Raw genomic sequence first — 18,595 nt, 5'->3', positions numbered from 1 at the left:
GTTTCAAATTGGTCCAAATCTGTTTTTCTTTGCATCTACGTATGCTTGTTAACAAAGATGTAGAGTAGAAATGAAGGGCGATTTTGCTGCCATCCAGTGTGAACTTTTCAACTATATTTTAAAATCTTCCTTAAGAAACAAAAATTACCATATGAAACACTTGATAAATTCCTTCGGTGACCCCACATGCTTTGTATTGTTAATAAAATTGGCGAACTGTCTCAAGGCAATATGTATCATATGCCTATACATAATTTGAATGTGCCCAGTATTTGTGTAAATTACTAAAGGCTCAAAAACTGTGTTGGAGGAAATATATTAGAATACTATTCAAATAGGTATTTTATGACTGATGGCAAAACCAGCTTCTGAAGTTTGAACACAGCCAGGAGGTCACTGCACGGTATCAGAATAATGCAATTATCTGTTACAGGCTTATAATGGTGAGTTGAAGGCGTGAATAATAACTCGTGTGTTGTTGAATTGTGAATAACACTGTCAGTGTCACTTCTAAGAAATTTCCCCCTTCTGTAGAAATGGAGATAGAGAAGCAGAGTGTTCTGATTAGAGAGCAGCCTCGAATTGTCTCAAGTGATAAAGAGCAAAGGTAGAGGAGAGCCTTTTATCAGAAGAGGAGATGACATTGATCTGGTGAGATTCTCCATCACAGCAATCAATCACATGGGAGAAAGCTGCCCTTCATACATCAATGAGATTACTTTCAATGGTAAATGGTGGCCGTGGTTCATGGTATGAGTGGAAATGCTTGCCATTAGGCAATCAAAAGTGTCAGGGGAAGGCGGCCCTTTTTTCCACTAAGGCTTGATTCATTGGGGTCAAAGTCCAGTCCAGGGTTAAGATTTCCAGGACAAATCTTCAAGCTATAAGAGTCAGAGGGTCAGTTGACTGAGCTAGGGATGGAAATAACAAGATAAGGATCTCAAAGGGAACAGATGCTTAAAGCAGGAAAGATGTGGAGAAAGGCAAATGGTCAGACTCAGGTTGCCATGGCAAAGTCAGGAGCCCAGGTAAGCCAAGTCACGTTGTCAGATTGTTGCATCTGGGTCAAAATGCCACTGGCAACGTCAGGATGGTTGAGGGAAGGACCATGTTCAGGATTATAGGCTGAGCTTTGTAGGGTTCGTTCTTCTTTATGACTCTAACTTGCATATCACCCTCTCTGGACCAGTTTTTTAGCTTTCCCACAGGATCTTGACATTGGAGTAATTTTGTTGTACTCTTCAAAATTTATACAAATACGTAACTTTTCAAAGTAATGTATTAGCATAGAACATAGTTTTTTCCCTCAGATTCTGCCACCAGTTTTTCATGTGACATTAAATTGTCTCTTAAGATGTCTAAGCATTGTTTCTTCACCTACTAATGAGAAGTATAATGTCAGAGATAATTGACAAAAGTAGTTCTAGAAATAAAGGGAGATTCTAAATGTGAAAAATTTGTCTGTTGTTATATTATTCACCCTTTTTCTAAATTCATACTCTTAATATAGGAATTAATAGGCAATCATAGTAAGCAAAGGGTTCTTAATTTAGAGTGTTTTAATCAACAAAATAACTGAAATCTAATAGAAATTAAATGTCCATATGAAGAAAGGCATATTCTTGTTATTTGGGGAAACTTTTAATCAAAAATAATTGAAAAAGGGAGTCACCATCATAGTGGTGATGAATTGGGAAAGAAATTAGAAAAATTCCCAAATGTTGTTCATGGGTAGTCAGTTCTGTGTTCCAAAATTTCACTGGACTAAACCACGAGAAATCTTATTTGTCAATCTACCTTTGAAAAAATAGATATTCTTTTTACAAAATTAGGAGCAGGGAGAAGATAAAGAATTTACATAATCATAATTTTCGCTGAATATTTACACTGGATAATTTTCAGAGCTTTCCAGTATGAAAATATCATTTGAAGAATTTTATAGAGTTAAGCCCCATTAAAAGCCATTGTTTATTACTAAATCTCATTTAGCATATGTGGGCACACTATATAAATGTATTTGCATTATGGAATTTAAACCTGAAGAGTGAAAGTGTAAGTGCTGTTGGACTATAGTTGCTGTAAATCTTCAAAATGCTTTTGAATTAGTGATCCTGGGTACACTTACAAGAATCTCTAAATTTTCTTATTTGACAGAAATCTTTATCACCAACAGAAAATAAGTAATAGCTGTGTCCATGACTGTCTTCAGCTGAATATTCTTTTCCAGAACTTAATTTGTAGTTTGAAGTATAATTAGTAAGAAGATTGCATATATAGACAGTTAGATTTGATTATATTCATGTTATCAAGAGTGTGAATGCCACAGAATCTCAGGTACTTAGAGAGCTTTGTTCCCACTTTGAAAAAAATATGCCCTGTTTTCTAAGGCAGGACGGTGGTACTGCTAACTTTGTAGTTTAAAGCTAGGATGATTTCTTAGGTCCTTAAATGCAGAAAGATAAGACAAACAACACTTCCCATCAGGGGGAAACAAACAGGAAAAGAATAGCATATTGGCATTCTTACAAGGTGCAAGAGTTTTTTCTTCACTCCGTATCTTTCAAAAGGAGGAAACCTTTTTGAGAAAAACTTTTAAAATTCCACCCTTTGGTAAATATAGAAAGACGAACACCATGTTTACATAATTAAAATATTCTATGGTAAGCATCAACATAACATTTGTACAGTAACGTCATAAAAAAATTGAATAATCTATCAAACCCCAAACTCAAAACAGTCCCTATTGTACTGATTATTGTTGACATGCATACACCTAATTTCAACCGTTTTGTTCAGTGAGTTTGTAAGGATTATCTCACCCAGGTAGAAATATTCCTGCTAAGGTTCCATTCTATAAAGACTGTTCTTAACTGCATCGTCAGATCTGGACCCCAGGCTGGTATCTACTCACCAGTGGCAAACACCTCTCCTTGACAACGAAGAGCTACATGACTTGAGCCTATCTGAAAATGACACAGCTCTTTGGAATTAACTGTGTACAATTTAATCATAGTTAGGGTGCATTATTTACATGCATGCCCACTTAGGCATACATGCAAAGTCATGGCAGATGAATTCACAAGTCGGACAATGGTTTGCTGGCAGTGACTACCTCCCTCTAGTTCAGCCAGTGGTGAACTTTACCAGCAGCAACCCTGGCTGCCTCTCGGTCCTGGTCCTAATCCAGAGTTTCTTTCTCTTTCATGTGGGATCTTTGTCATATGTTGAGTCTCTTTTGCAGCCCATTCAGTTTTATGCCAGTTTCCCACATAAGCCTATTAGAGATGTAATATTAATTACCCAGAAATCTCTGTCTGCAGTCGCTCCAGCATCATTCTTTAATGAATACAGACTTCATTGCATGTCTTTCTGTTACTTTAGCTGCTTCAGTTTCTATTTTTATTACAAAGATCTGTGCAAATAAAAGAATATCAAAAGGTATGGCTATAAATGTGCTCTGCTAAATTCCCTCTGTCTTGAAATGCCTGTGCACTGCTGCTACAAAATACCACTGCATTTTAATGCATTTCTCACAAGGCAGCAAGGTATGGTCAAAATAACACTGGCTTTGGAGTCACACATCTCCTGGTCCACCACTCACCAATTGGGCTACTTATCTGAGCCTCAGCATACTCATTTGTGAAATGTTAATAACAATGTCACCCTCAAAAATTTGGGGATTAAATGAGATGAAGTATGTAAAGCATAAATATTATACTTAAGGCATCATAGGAGCTTAATAAACGTTAGTTTCTTTTCTCCAGCCTGTTGTAGTAATGGGAGGAGACTATGGCATGCACAAATGAACACTCATTTTAAAATGTATTTCAATTGAGGTAATTATGAACTAGGAAGAATAAGGTTAGTTTCCAAAGGAGCAGATAATGCCTTACTGTGATGTGTATTGCATTTGGGGGTATATTACTATAGGTGACGATGAAGAAAATGACATGGTTTCTGAATTTCATTGCAACTTTAAACTCTGTCCAACTTTAAAGTGTTAAAAGCCTATTTAACTATACATCTGCCTTTAAAGGCGTAGGCAGTATAATTGACAAGAAATCACTGCAGTATAAATCTGTTTTGTTATACTGCTTGAATTAACTTAAAATAAGATTTCAGCACATTGAAAGTGCAGGAGTGGCTTTGATCACCTACATATGGATACAGCTATAATAGGAACTTTTTTGGTAAGAATGGCTAACCTTTACCTTATTCAGTGAACAAATAATACAGTAAGCCTAATTTTCTAACTAGCAACTTGGAGATGAGATTATTGATACTTTACCAGATTTTATATGATTGCAAGAGTATGTGAGTTACATCATAAGCTGATGTTACTGCTGAAGCCATCAGGCAAAATTCTTAGAATCTCTACTACTAAGTTCCATAAAGCCAGGAAAATGGAACCGTTAACATGTAAATAGAGGAAGGAAAAACAGGAGTCGTCAGAAAGTAACTCCTCAAGGCTGGCCTTAACTTCCATTCTGGTCCAGTATGTTGTTAGAGGACCTAGTCTTTAAGAAATAAATGAGATGAAGGAGGAGATGCAGGTTGAAAGGTAGTAAGCAGTGGTGGAAAGAGCCTTCTTTGAAGTTAGACCTTGTACATCTATTAGCCATGACCCTCAGCTTCCTCATGTCTGTGGAGCAAAACAATAAAAGCTACCTTTAAGTATTCTTCTGTGATTCTGAAGTATTTACAACACCTATTACACAGCAATTATGTAACTCAAGTTCCAGCTCCTATAGATCGGTAGTAGCTTTCTGAAGTTCTGGGTTAAGAAGGATCCTAAGGCCATGTCTAGGATTATGGGGAAGGAATGCCGTAAGTGATTAGTGATGTCTGCTCTGAGCAGAAAGTGGAGTAATTAAAAGTCTGTATCAATATATTGGCTGTATAAATGTTCCATAAATTATGACTATTATGATTATTGCTGCTCTTATGACAAAGGCATTTTTATGTTCCTCTTCAAATTTCTACCTCTTCAACACAAAATGGAATCAGTTAACCGCTTTGGTTACAATAGCTGTGTTGTTTTTTGTTTTATTTTTTTTAAATTTTTATTGATTTGATGGTAAACCTGTGTGTGTTATCTGCACAGAAGAGCTGAGAGATGAAATCAGAATTTTCTATTCCTAATTGTATTATATAAACCAACTACCTGGGAAAAAATCTGATACAGTTACTAGAAGTAGAGTGAGGGTTAGAGAGAGAGAAAAAAAAAAGAGAGAATGTTGCGATGTAGTCCTGGCTTATCATGAAAGGTTTGCACGGTGCCCCATAACTTCTTTAAAATATTCACACAAGGGAGAATGTTTTGCACTTAGATGGTCCATGAATTTCTAGGCTTTTTTCCTGTTTTTCTCTGAGGTCAGATTTCTTCTCTGGGTAAATAGTCATGTTACTGTCAGCCATAGGGGATTTTCTGAATCGTAAACAGCTGATTTTGTATTCTTGCCCCATTCCTTCTATCTGAGAACTGAAATCTGATCAAACCCGTATTTTTAAATTTATTTATTTATCGGCATATGGAAGAATAGTTTACGGTCTGAGTATGATTATTTTTTCCCACAAATGTAGGAAAATTGTGGGGATTTTTAAAACAGTCCCTTATCAGTTTCTTTCTTTTTCCTTTATTACTGATGACTTCATTCTGCTTGAATTCAGTGCTTCGGTTTCTTTGGGTAAACTAATAGATTATGTATGCTGTGTTTGCACCACGTTGATTGAACTCATCTGGTGAGTTTAAGTGTGGCTCATGCATGCATGTAATGGGCAGAAGCCTGCACAGTGGATGCAGGCCCATAGTTAGCTCAGAGTACTCAAGAGTGAGGGAAGCTGTTCAGAATTGAGCGGTGCTGTCTTTCCTGCCTTCCGTTGTTCAGAAAAGCATATCAGACGTTCCACTTTTTTCTTACTGCGATCTTTTCCAAGTTCTCGAGGAAAACTTTTGTTCAAAAAAAAAAGTATAGTCAGGAAACAGAGTTAGAACTATTTTGCAAGTTTTAAAAATACATATTGAAGAAAAATCAAGGTATGTGATCCCTAAGAACTTGTCTTTTCTTAAACAAAGGCATAAGCTGCTTGGTGTCCGTAGTGCAGGTAGGAAGCCAAAAACTCTGTGCTAACTTTGTACAGAGGATGTTGAGACACGTGGTTCTGCTTTCAATTAACTTACAATCTAGTTTGGGAAGAATGTTTTCCTTCCAAAAAATGTTTACTCACCCTTTTCTTTTATAGTTTAAGTATAATTGTTAAATGTTTTAACAAAATAGTAGATGACTTCTTTCTACTGCTTTCAGATATCTCATTCTATCAGATATCTCATTTAAACTTAAAGCTCAACTGTAATACTTGGGGATGGTTTTGGCACATAGAGGTCTTCACCATGGGACCCCTACCTACTTTTCTCAGTCTCACCTGTCTCTCTTCCCTGTTTCCTCCCACATTCCCTGTATATACTCGAGCAGTGATTCTCACATACTCATGAAGTATGAGTATCATTATGATTAATTGTTACAAATTTAAAGTACCAACATTTGCAAGTGATATATTTCATCATTTATTAGAGTAAATTCAGAATATCCCTAAAGTACCAGCACTCCCTTTTTGTTATAATTTGCTTCCTAAATGAGAGAAGGAAGGGAACATACATCACCCAATATGGGTACGAGGCAGGACAAAAGAAGCCAAGGACCACTGCTTGCCCAACTGACTTCCTTGCATTCCCCCCAAAGCAGGGTGCTTTCTCATTTCTGTCCTTTGTGTTGCCCTCCCCTCCACGTGGAATTTCCTCACCTCACTTGTCCAGCTATTGAGCACCTATGCATCCTTCAGGACTCAGCTAAAGTGTCACCTCCTCTGTAGAGCCTTCTGTGGTCTCCTTCCATGGCCCTGCTCTCACCCTGTTAAAGCTTAAGCAGCGTGAGTCCCCACAGCCCCTGTGCACACCTACAGCACCGGTCACCATGGATTGTGGTCCTCTGTATCCCTTTCAGCCCCCCACCTCCCAAACTGTGTGCTTTTTGTGAACGAGTTCTGTTTGTTTGTTTGTTTTAAGATCCCCAGGTCTTAACGTAAGGTCTGACACAATAGGGCACTCAGTTATGCCTCAGATGAACCAAAGAAGTTGATCAGCTGTAGAGGCCTGCCTACCATCCTCCCCTTGCTTCCTAGCCCTGATTGTATCACGTGATGTTGGTTCTGTTGAAACGATGGTGACAGATCCAAGTTAAAAGGGAGCCACTGGCTGACCAGTGTGGGGTTGAATGGATAAGTCACTGGAGAAGCTGTAATTCCTGAGAGGAAGAAGTAGCTAAGTAGGGAGAGGAAAAGCTTGGACAAGTAACCAAGATGGTATGTTCTCTGACCAGCTCTTTATTTTTCTTTTTACTTCTTCACATGCCTTCCACCTTCTTCTCTTTCTCTATGTCCTGCCTACACCCATATAATGACATGTACTCCAGCCCCACTCCAAAAATTCACAAATGTCATTGAAATGAACAGTGGCACCTGCCAACTCTGCATCACCTCCAACCTTCAGGTCAAACAACTGGTCTCAAGTTGGCAACACTCATTTGAGAAAATGAGATACTACATTAAAATTTAACCAAACTCTGTACATATGATTATAAGAAAAAGGTGATGGCTCTTTTAATCGCTCTAAAGATCAGGACCTTATCTTAAGTTCTCACTCAAAAGGCATTTATTAATCCCAAGTTAGATGTTTTGACCCTTGGAGCTAAACATATGCATATAAAGACTGGTTTTTACTTATTTCTATTACCAGGGATTTCACAGTTCTCCTAGCATGTCTGTATGATATTACTGAATCTTCCAAATTTGGATGTCAGCTGCTTTAATTAAAAAAAAAAAAAAATCAAAAAATGAGTTTCCAGGATGATGTACATTGTGTGACTGTCTGATTATGTCCTGCAGTGGCCGTCCCATGAGCGGAAGCACTGACCGCATCCAGAAGTTGCGGAAGGAGTATTATCAGGCTCGGAGGGAAGCTTTCGCTTTATATGAGGACAATGAAGGAAGAGCAAGACCTGACTATGACCTTCACTGGGTAAGTCCACACCTGACTGCAATCATTGAATTCATCTTTACTGATGTAGTTAAGAGCAGAAGAACATGGTCAAGAATGTGCTGTACATACCAAGCTATATTTAGGTTACTTCAGTTTCATAGATGTGAACATTACCTAACTAAACCACAGCCATTTTCTCCCACAGAAGTTGTTTCTATAAATCAAACCACCCTAATGCACAGTAGTTCATTTTAATTGCTCTCATATTTACTCCGTGTTGGACTTGTATGCCAGCTTGTTGGGATGGAGCAGATGTTAGCTATTTTAAAGAACACAAGGAATCTTGGCCATCATCTACTGAGCCTTAATCCTTGCCCTCCATCTCTTGAGTCTCAGACATCTGGTCAAGCATTAACAGACCATGCAACATAAGCCATCCCTCCTTTGGAAAATGATTATTAGAAATAAATTTCAGAAGGGTCCAAAAGATATCAATTCAAAGATATCAACTCTTTGTATATTGCATCTGAACAATTTACATTTTGCTGATCTTACCAGTACACTAAGATCATTTTATTTTGAGATAAGGGCAGTTTTTTATTAGAGGGTTCTCTTTGCCAAATCCTTCAACATTTGGGAAGAGAAAGGAATATTGTGACCTCTAAAGAGATATTTTCTGGGTTTTTTCAAAATAGCATGATTCATTCTCTTGCCTTTTTCAAGAAGGCAAGGCTCTCCCTCATCCTCTTTGATGATTACTGCCTTCTCCTACAGTTTTTAGTGCTGTTTTGAGAACCCCATAAGGAACTGTCTTATCCCTGGTGGCCACACCAGCTCTTTTGAAGGACAGATGTATTAAAGGAAAGTTTCCTTTCTTGACTTTCACACTCATATTTGTGTTCACGAGGTCAGAGTAGGAAGAGTAGAGTCCAGCCACTGAGCTGATTCCCTCTAGTCTTCACTTGGTTACTGTGGTTTCTCATGCATAAAACCTAGTACTTTTACACAGGGGTTCCAAACTCAGTTTCAGCATCCACCACTGTTGTGCAGAGCGACTGAAATTTCTTAGCCCCATAGATTCTTCCTTATATGGCAGAGTTTAAAAACACTAATCAGAAGTACACAGTAAGGGTTAGCGATCTCCAACCAAATGGCTTCAGCCTCTTCCACAGATAAGCATCCTGTGACTACAGATCCGAACAAACAGCTATTTACTGGTTTTATTACAGATGTTAGGATTAAGCAGAATGGCATTTACAGTGATGGGGCAACTGGTCACTTACTTAGACTCTCAGTAACAGAAGAGAAAGATGTTCACAGAATAACAATCTACAACAATTCATTTCAAGCTTAATCAGATTGACTTATTGACTTTGATGAAAGACTCTATACATGAGGCTCTGTTCCCTCAATCAAATGGACAATAAAATAAAGGGAAGTTGTTTCCACCATGTCCAGTGTGTTGAAAAGTCTTCCTTCTCAAAACCAGTATGAATTCCTATGAGCAAAATAAGATAAGTAATTTTAGATAAAGTAGTCCTTGTTGTTTGGACCTTAGTTTATATGATCTCCTTACATCAAGCTGAAAGGATGAAAATGCTTACACTCATGAGACTTAAAGTTTCCTCTTACCTTCATCAAACCTGAGCTAGATAACTACACACTTGGGTCCTCCCTATCTTGATGATTCTGTTTCTGTGCTGAGCAAATGTGTAACCAGACAAACAATCTAGTGAGTAAAAGAGTCTCTCTATTTTCATTTGTGTTTCCCATGCTCGGGTGTGTCGAGCTTTGCCAAAAGTGACTGATTTTACATTTCCCAGACAGCTGGGGACTCCAGCTTCCCAAAGGGATGCTTGGGAAATGCACTGTCATAAAAGATGACTGTTCATTGTGATTGGCTGTGATACTCCAAACCAGGGATTAGAATCTCAGCATCCTTTCCCGTCCTCTCCACAAACCAAGGAAAAACACTAGTATCTTTTGTCCAGCACAGACCTGAGAAATCACCCCGTTGTCTTGCTACTTTTGGAGAGATCTAGGAAAGCAAGTTTAGAAAGTTACCGTTTCATTCCTGCCAGTCAGCCAGACACAACAAGGCAGCTCTTATGAGACTGTGGTTCCTAGATTGGCTGGTCTTCAGGATCACCAAGGGTGCCTGTTGAAAACTGATAGACAGTCCATGAAGGGGAGGGATGGGACCCAAGAGAGGGCTCCCAGGTGCTTCTCCAGGTGGTCATCAAGCTTTCTGACTCACAAGTCTAAAAGTAGGGCATTGATTCCAATTGCTTCAGTAAACACTGAAGTAGTTCTACTTATCTAACAAGATCAGTACGTGGACCAGCATCATCAAAAAATACTTTCATGGACTCAGAATCCCCCAAGCTCCCAGTACCTCAGACTGAGAGGCCTGACAAATATCCCCTCGAGTCACACTACACTGGGGAACTTCTGATTTATCGAGAAGGAAACTAGGGGAATAAGTTACCTAATAACTACTTCTTTAAAAGGCCAAAAAGAATGAAAGTATGCTCACAAAAGTCTTCAAAGCCAAAATGATTAAAACAATCACGGAAAGAGTACTAGGATCTATGAAACACTGAAAAGATTATTAGGTTCTGTTCATAGTTTTCTGGTGGTTTTATTGTTTTTTTATTTTATTTTTCACGTCTCTGAAATTAGGGTGCAGTTTACAATCACTTTTAGCCAGGTGTCATGATACAGTTGTCATTTTCTGCACAAGAAATGTATAACGAAATTTGCAGGCTGTATATTAGAAACTTGGAAGACAATCCTAGAGAAATTTTGGAGTATGCTTTTAGGAAAGGCTGCTCCTTATTAATATTTTTTGGAATATATTTTTATCACTCTTTTTTTCTTTGACCCCCCCTCAGACTTTCTGCATCTTCCCAGGCCATCTTGTGGGTAGTTTTCTACCAATGTTGCACCTGCCCAGTGGCCCAGAGCCAAAGATTTATCTTACTGCTCTCTTGTGTTCTCCCTTGCTCTCATACCTCTCTCTCTTTTCCTTTTCTTTTTTCTGTGTCTCCTATTCAATTTTAACGCATATTTGCTCAGTCTTAGCATAAGCCCAGTACTAGTAACAATAATATATCACCTCTATGTTGGAGGAACTCACAGTCTAGCCAGGAATACAGACATCTAAGCCAAAACCAAAAAAAAAAGACATTAATATATGTGAGAAATGCTGTAGTGTAGAGTAGTATTATCTTCTAAATGAGTGCAGAGAATGCAGTTAATTCTGTTGGAAGCAGGGTGTGCATGAGGGGTGCTGGGAAAGCGATAGAGAACATTTGGGAGTTGCCTCAGTCACATATTTTGTTCTTTTTCTCCCAAATATGGTGGTTTTTCTTTTCCCAAAGGAGCTCCTGATTTATTCACTTCATTTGTGTTGAAATAAATGAATACACACAGATTGCAAGGTTTGTAAATATAGACATGAGACCTTAAAAATCTTTTCAGCAAGTCTGTTTGGTAGCTGTTTTCCCATCTAGGCTCTGAAAAGCTGTAAAGAACAAGTGGAGGGAATTTCAATGGCTGCAAGTGAGATGCCTGGTGAGTTTTTATAGGCCCAATTAAGTGAGCAAGATAGGCTAGCTGTGAAGTGTTCATATTTGCCAAAAGAAAACATAATACCTGTTATCTGCTGGCATTTTATGTTCTGTAAAATTTGTTAAGACTGCCACAGTCCTCTGGCAGCAGGCTGTGGTTTGTCCTTGTTGGGCTTTATTATTATTATTATTAGCAGATAAAGATTATCTGCTTATTTAACAGCAGCATGAATATCCTGTAAGTAATAATTTCAGAAATGAGATGGCTCTAGAGCTTTCTACAAATATTAGTACCTTTATTACTGTTTCTTTTCAAGAGATAAATGTCATATATTATACCTCCTTCCTCTTTTTAATTCTTTGGCTAAATTAGAAGAATGTTTATCTGTAAAAGGGGTTTGTAGACACATGGGTGGGAAGGAGGTAAGCTGGTTTCCACTGTCATAAAAGACATAACACTATGTCTTTATGGCAAAAGGGATTGGTTCAGGTAGGTCATGGTTAGAACAAAGAGATGGTTGGGTGAATAAATAAAAACATTCTGAAAGATTTGTTTCTTCTATTATGAAGATGATTTAGAAACCAAATGGATGGAATATACTTGGCAGCTGTCTGGACAATGACAGACACAGCTGGTGAATTCTGTAGTCAGAAGAAAGGGAGATCAAGATGCTGAGCTCGTGCTAGCCATCTTAGGAAAGGATTTGAGATGGAATGTGTAATAGCCACACAAGTACAAAACCATCAGAAGGTTATTTTCTACACATGATGGATAAGAGAAATGAGCTCCTGCTGTACAGTGGTCCAATACAAGAACTAAGACTTGTTCATATTTTCCTTCTCTTGCTCCTTGAAGGCATTTGTTAAAAACTAGGGATGGAGGCGGGGGGGACTTTCAAGATGGTGCAGGAGTAAGACGTGGAGATCACTTTCCTCCCCACAAATACATTGGAAATACATCTACATGTGGAACAACTCCTCCAGAACACCTGCTGAACACTGGCAGAAGACCTCAGACTTCCCAAAAGGCAAGAAACTCCCCACGTACCTGCGTAGGGCAAAAGAAAAAAGAAAAAACAGAGACAAAGAATAGGGACGGGACCTGCACCTCTGGGAAGGAGCTGTGAAGGAGGAAAGGTTTCCACACACTAGGAAGCCCCTTCGTGGGCAGAGACTGTGGGGGGCAGAGGGGGGAAGCTTAGGAACCACGGAGGAGAGCGCAGCAACAGGGGTGCAGAGGGCAAAGCGGAGAGATGCCTGCACAGAGGATCAGTGCCGACCAGCACTCACCTGCCTGAGAGGCTTGTCTGCTCACGCGCTGGGACGGGCGAGGGCTGGGAGCTGAGGCTCCGGCTTCAGAGGTCGGATCCCAGGGAGAGGACTGGGGTTGGCTGCGTGAACACAGCCTGAAGGGGCTAGCGCACCACAGCTAGCCGGGAGGGAGTCCGGGAAAATGTCTGGAACTGCCTAAGAGGCAAGAGACCATTGTTTCAGGGTGCGCAAGGGGAGGGGATTCATAGCACCACATAAACGAGCTCCAGAGACTGGCACGAGCTGCGGCTATCAGCACAGACCCGAGACGGGCATGAGACGCTAAGGCTGCTGCTGCCGCCACCAAGCAGCCTGTGTGCGAGCACAGGTCACTCTCCACACCGCTCCTCCCGGGAGCCTGTGCAGCCCACCACTGCCAGCGTCCCGTGATCCAGGGACAACTTTCCCGGGAGAACGCACGGCACCCCTCAGGCAGGTGCAACGTCACGCTGGCCTCTGCCGCCGCAGGCTCCCCCCGCATCCATACCCCTCCTCCCCCCGGCCTGAGTGAGCCAGAGCCCCCGAATCAGCTGCTCCTTTAACCCCGTCCTGTCTGGGTGGGGAACAGACACCCTCAGGCGACCTACATGCAGAGGCGGGGCCAAATCCAAAGCTGAACCCCAGGAGCTGTGCGAACAAAGAAGAGAAAGGGAAATTTCTCCCAGCAGCCTCAGGAGCAGCGGATTAAACCTCCACAATCAGCTTGATGTACCCTACATCTCTGGAATACCTGAAGAGACAATGAATCATCCCAAAATTTAGGCAGTGGACTTTGGGAGCAACTGTAGACTTGGGGTTTGCTTTCTGCATCTAATTTGTTTCTGGTTTTATGTTTATCTTAGTTTAGTATTTAGAGCTTATTATCACTGGTAGATTTGTTTATTGATTTGGTTGTTCTCTTCCTTTTATATATATATATTTTCCTTTTTCTCTTTTTGTGAGTGTGTATGTGTATGCTTCTTTGTGTGATTTTGTCTATATAGGTTTGTTGTTACCATTTGTCCTAGGGATCTGTCTGTCCATTTTTTTTTTTAATAGTTTTTAACACTTCTTATCATTGATGGATTTCTTTATTGGTTTGGTTGCTCTCTTCTTAATTTTTTTTATTTAACTAATTTTTTTTTATTTTTTATTTTAATAACTTTTATTTTAGTTTAGTTTTTTTCTTTCTTTCTTTCTTTCTCTCCCTTTTCTTCTTTTTTTTTTAAATTTTTTATTTATTTATTTATTTATTTTTTTTTTTTTTTGGCTGTGTTGGGTCTTCGTTTCTGCGTGAGGGCTTTCTCTAGTTGCGGCAAGTGGGGGCCACTCTTCATCGCGGTGCACGGGCCTCTCACTGTTGCGGCCTCTCTTGTTGCAGAGCACAGGCTCCAGACGCGCAGGCTCAGTAGCTGTGGCTCACGGGCCCAGTTGCTCCGCGGCATGTGGGATCCTCCCAGACCAGGACTCGAACCCGTGTCCCCTGCATCAGCAGGCAGACTCTCAACCACTGCGCCACCAAGGAAGCCCCTCTCCCTTTTCTTCTGACCTGTGCGGCTGACAGGGTCTTGGTGCTCCGGCCAGGAGTCAGACCTGAGCCTCTGAGGTAGGAGAGCCGAGTTCAGGACATTGGTCCACCAGAGACCTCCCGCCCCAAGTAATATCAGTCAGCAAGAGCTCTCCCAGAGATCTCTGTCTCAACGCTAAGACCCAGCTCCACTCAACGACCAGCAAGTTCCAGTGCTGGACACCCCATGCCCAACAACTAGCAAGACAGGAACACAGCCCCACCCATTAGCAGAGAGGCTGCCTAAAATCATACTAAGCTCACAGACAACCCAAAACATACCACTGGACGTGGTCCTGCCCACCGGAAAGACAAGATCCAGCCTCATCCGCCAGAACACAGGCAACAGTCTCCTCCACCAGGAAGCCTGCACAACCCACTGAACCAACCTTACCCACTGGGGGCAGACCCCAAAAACAACAGAAACTACGAACCTGCAGCCAGCAAAAAGGATACCCCAGACACAGTAAGTTAAGCAAAACGAGAAGACAGAGAAATACGCAGCAGCTGATGGAGCAAGGAAAAAACCCACCAGACCAAACAAATGAAGGGGAAATAGGCAGTCTACCTGAAAAAGAATTCAGAGTAATGATAGTAAAGATGATCCAAAATCTTGGAAATAAAATGGAGAAAATACAAGAAACGTTTCACAAGGACCTAGAAGAACTAAAGAGCAAACAAACAATGATGAACAACACAATAAATGAAATGAAAAATTCTCTAGAAGAAGGGAATCCCCATAAGGTTAACAGCTGAATTCTCAGTCGAAACTTTGCAAGCCAGAAGTGTGTGGCAGGACATATTTAAAGTGATGAAAGGGAAAAACCTACAACCAAGATTACTCTACCCAGCAAGGACCTCATTCAGATTCGACAGAGAAATGAGAACTTTACAGACAAGCAAAAGCTGAGAGAATTCAGCACCACCAAACCAGCTTTACAGCAAATGCTAAAGGAACTTCTCTAGGCAGGAAACACAAGAGACGGAAAAGCCCTACAATAACAAACCCAAAACAATTAAGAAAATGGTAATAGGAACATACATATTGATAATTAACCTTAAATGTAAATGGATTAAATGCTCCAAACAAAAGACATAGACTGGCTGAATGGATACAAAAACAAGACCCGTACATATGCTGTCTACAAGAGACCCACTTCAGACCTAGGGACACATACAGACTGAAAGTGAGGGGATGGAAAAAGATATTCCATGCAAATGGAAATCAAAAGAAAGCTGGAGTAACAATTATCCTATCAGAGAAAATACACTTTAAAATAAAGACTATTACAAGAGACAAAGAAGGATACTACATAATGACCAAGGGATCAATCCAAGAAGAAGATAGAACAATTGTAAATATTTATGCACCCAACATAGGAGCACCTCGATACATAAGGCAAATGCTAACAGCCGTAAAAGGGGAAATGGATGGTAACACAATCATAGTAGGGGACTTGAATACGCCACTTTCACCAATGGACACATCATCCAAAATGAAAATAAATAGGGAAACACAAGCTTTAAATGACGCATTAAACAAGATGGACTTAATTGATATTTATAGGACATTCCATCCAAAAACAACAGAATAAACATTCTTCTCAAGTGCTCATGGAACATTCTGCAGGATAGATAATATCTTGAGTCACAAATCAAGCCTTAGTAAATTTAAGAAAATTGAAATTGCATCAAGTATCTTTTCTGACAAGAACGCTATGAGACTAGATATCAGTTACAGGAAAAAACTGTAAAAAATACAGATACATGGAGGCTAAACAATACTCTACTAAATAACCAAGAGATCACTGAAGAAATCAAAGAGGAAATTAAAAAATACCTAGAAACAAATGACGGTGAAAACATGACAACCCAAAACCTATGGGATGCAGCAAAAGCAGTTCTAAGAGAGAAATTTATAGCAATACAGTCCTACCTTAAGAAACAAAAATCATCTGAAATAAACAACCTAACCTTACACCTAAAAGAGTTAGAGAAAGAAGGACAAAAAACCCCAAAGTTAGCAGAAGGAAAGAACTCATAAAGATCAGATCAGAAATAAATGAAAAAGAAATGAAGGAAACGATATCAAATATCAATTAAATTAAAAGCTGGTTCTTTGAGAAGATAAACAAAATTTATAAACCATTAGCCAGACTCATCAAGAAAAAAGGGAGAAGACTCAAATCAATAGAATTAGGAATGAAAAGGGAGAAGTAACAACTGACACTGCAGAAATACAAAGGATCATGAGAGATTACTACAAGCAACTATATGCCAATAAAATGGACAACCTGGAAGAAATGGACAAATTCTTAGAAAAGCACAACCTTCCAAGACTGAACCAGGAAAAAATAGAAAATATAAACAGACCAGTCACAAGCACTGAAATTGAAACTGTGATTAAAAATCTTCCAACAAACAAAAGCTCAGGACCAGATGGCTTCACAGGCGAATTCTATCAAACATTTAGAGAAGAGCTAACGCCTATCCTTCTCAAACTCTTCCAAAATGTAACAGAGGGAGGAACACTCCGAAACTCATTCTACAAGGCCACCATTACCCTGATACCAAAACCAGACAAAGATGTCACAAAAGAAAACTACAGGCCAATACCACTGATGAACATAGATGCAAAAATCCTCAACAGAATACTAGCAAACAGAATCCAAAAGCACATTAAAAGGATCATACACCATGATCATATGGCGTTCATACCAGGAATGCAAGGATTCTTCAGAATACACAAATCAATCAATGTGATAAACCATATTCACAAATTGAAGGATAAAAACCATATGATCATCTCAATAGATGCAGAAAAAGCTTTCAACAAAATTTAAAGTCCATTTATGATAAAAACCCTCCAGAAAGTAGGCATAGAGAGAACTTACCTCAACATAATAGAGGCCATATATGACAAACCCACAGCCAACATCATTCTCAATGGTGAAAAACTGAAACCATTTCCACTAAGATCAGGAACAGGACAAGGTTGCCCACTCTCACCACTGTTATCCAACATAGTTTTGGAAGTTTTAGCCACAGCAATCAGAGAAGAAAAAGAAATAAAAGGAATCCAAATTGGAAAAGAAGAAGTAAAGCTGTCACTGTTTGCAAATGACACGATACTATACATAGAGAATCCCAAAGATGCTACCAGAAAACTACTAGAGCTAATCGTGAATTTGGTAAAGTAGCAGGATACAAAATTAATGCATAGAAATCTCTAGCATTCCTATACGCTACTGATGAAAAATCTGAAAGAGAAATTAAGGAAACACTCCCATTTACCATTGCAACCAAAAGAATAAAATATCTAGTTATAAACCTACCTAAGGAGACAAAAGACCTGTATGCAGAAAACTGTAAGACACTGATGAAAGAAATTAAAGATGATACAAACAGATGGAGAGATATACCATGTTCTTGGATTGGAAGAATCAACATTGTGAAAATGACTATACTACCCAAAGCAATCTACAGATTCAATGCAATCCCTATCAAACTACCAATGGCATTTTTCACAGAACTAGAACAAAAAATTTCACAATTTGTATGAAAACACAAAAGACCCCGAATAACCAAAGCAACCTTGAGAAAGAAAAATGGAGCTGGAGGAATCAGGCTCCCTGACTTCAGACTATACTACAAAGCTACAGTAATCAAGGCAGTATGGTACTGGCACAGAAACAGAAATATAGATCAGTGAAACAGGATAGAAAGCCCAGAGATAAACCCACACACATATGGTCACCTTATCTTTGATAAAGGAGGTAAGAATATACAATGGAGAAAAGACAGCCTCTTCAATAAGTGGTGCTGGGAAAACTGGACAGCTACATGTAAAAGAATGAAATTAGAACAATCCCTAACACCACACACAAAAATAAACTCAAAATGGGTTAAAGACCTAAATGTAAGGCCAGACACTATCAAACTCTTAGAGGAAAACATAGGCAGAACATTCTATGACATAAATCACAGCAAGATCCTTTTTGACCCACCTCCTAGAGAAATGGAAATAAAAACAAAAATAGACAAATGAGACCTAATGAAACTTAAAAACTTTTGCACAGCAACGGAAACCATAAACAAGACGAAAAGACAACCCTCAGAATGGGAGAAAAT

The 18,595-nt window shown here is 39.4% G+C and overlaps 1 protein-coding gene across 4 annotated transcripts in view; it reads left to right on the top strand.

Moving 5' to 3' along the window:
- PARD3B (par-3 family cell polarity regulator beta) overlaps window positions 1-18,595 on the top strand; it is a 1,041,870-nt gene that overhangs the window by 891,563 nt on the left and 131,712 nt on the right. For all 4 annotated transcript variants that reach the window (XR_011074130.1, XM_068544614.1, XM_068544613.1 and 1 more), the window contains one exon: window positions 7,942-8,074. Coding sequence is in view for 3 of the 4 variants with exons in the window: in XM_068544614.1 (XP_068400715.1) it covers window positions 7,942-8,074 (133 nt within the window). In the remaining variant the exon portion in view is untranslated. The remainder of the gene's footprint in view (window positions 1-7,941; window positions 8,075-18,595) is intronic.

Source organism: Eschrichtius robustus, chromosome 5 (assembly GCF_028021215.1).
Source record: "Eschrichtius robustus isolate mEscRob2 chromosome 5, mEscRob2.pri, whole genome shotgun sequence".
Classification (NCBI taxonomy): Eukaryota; Metazoa; Chordata; class Mammalia; order Artiodactyla; family Eschrichtiidae; genus Eschrichtius; species Eschrichtius robustus.
The sequence above is the reverse complement of the archived record's forward strand: the minus strand, read 5'-3'. Positions and strand labels throughout refer to the sequence as shown.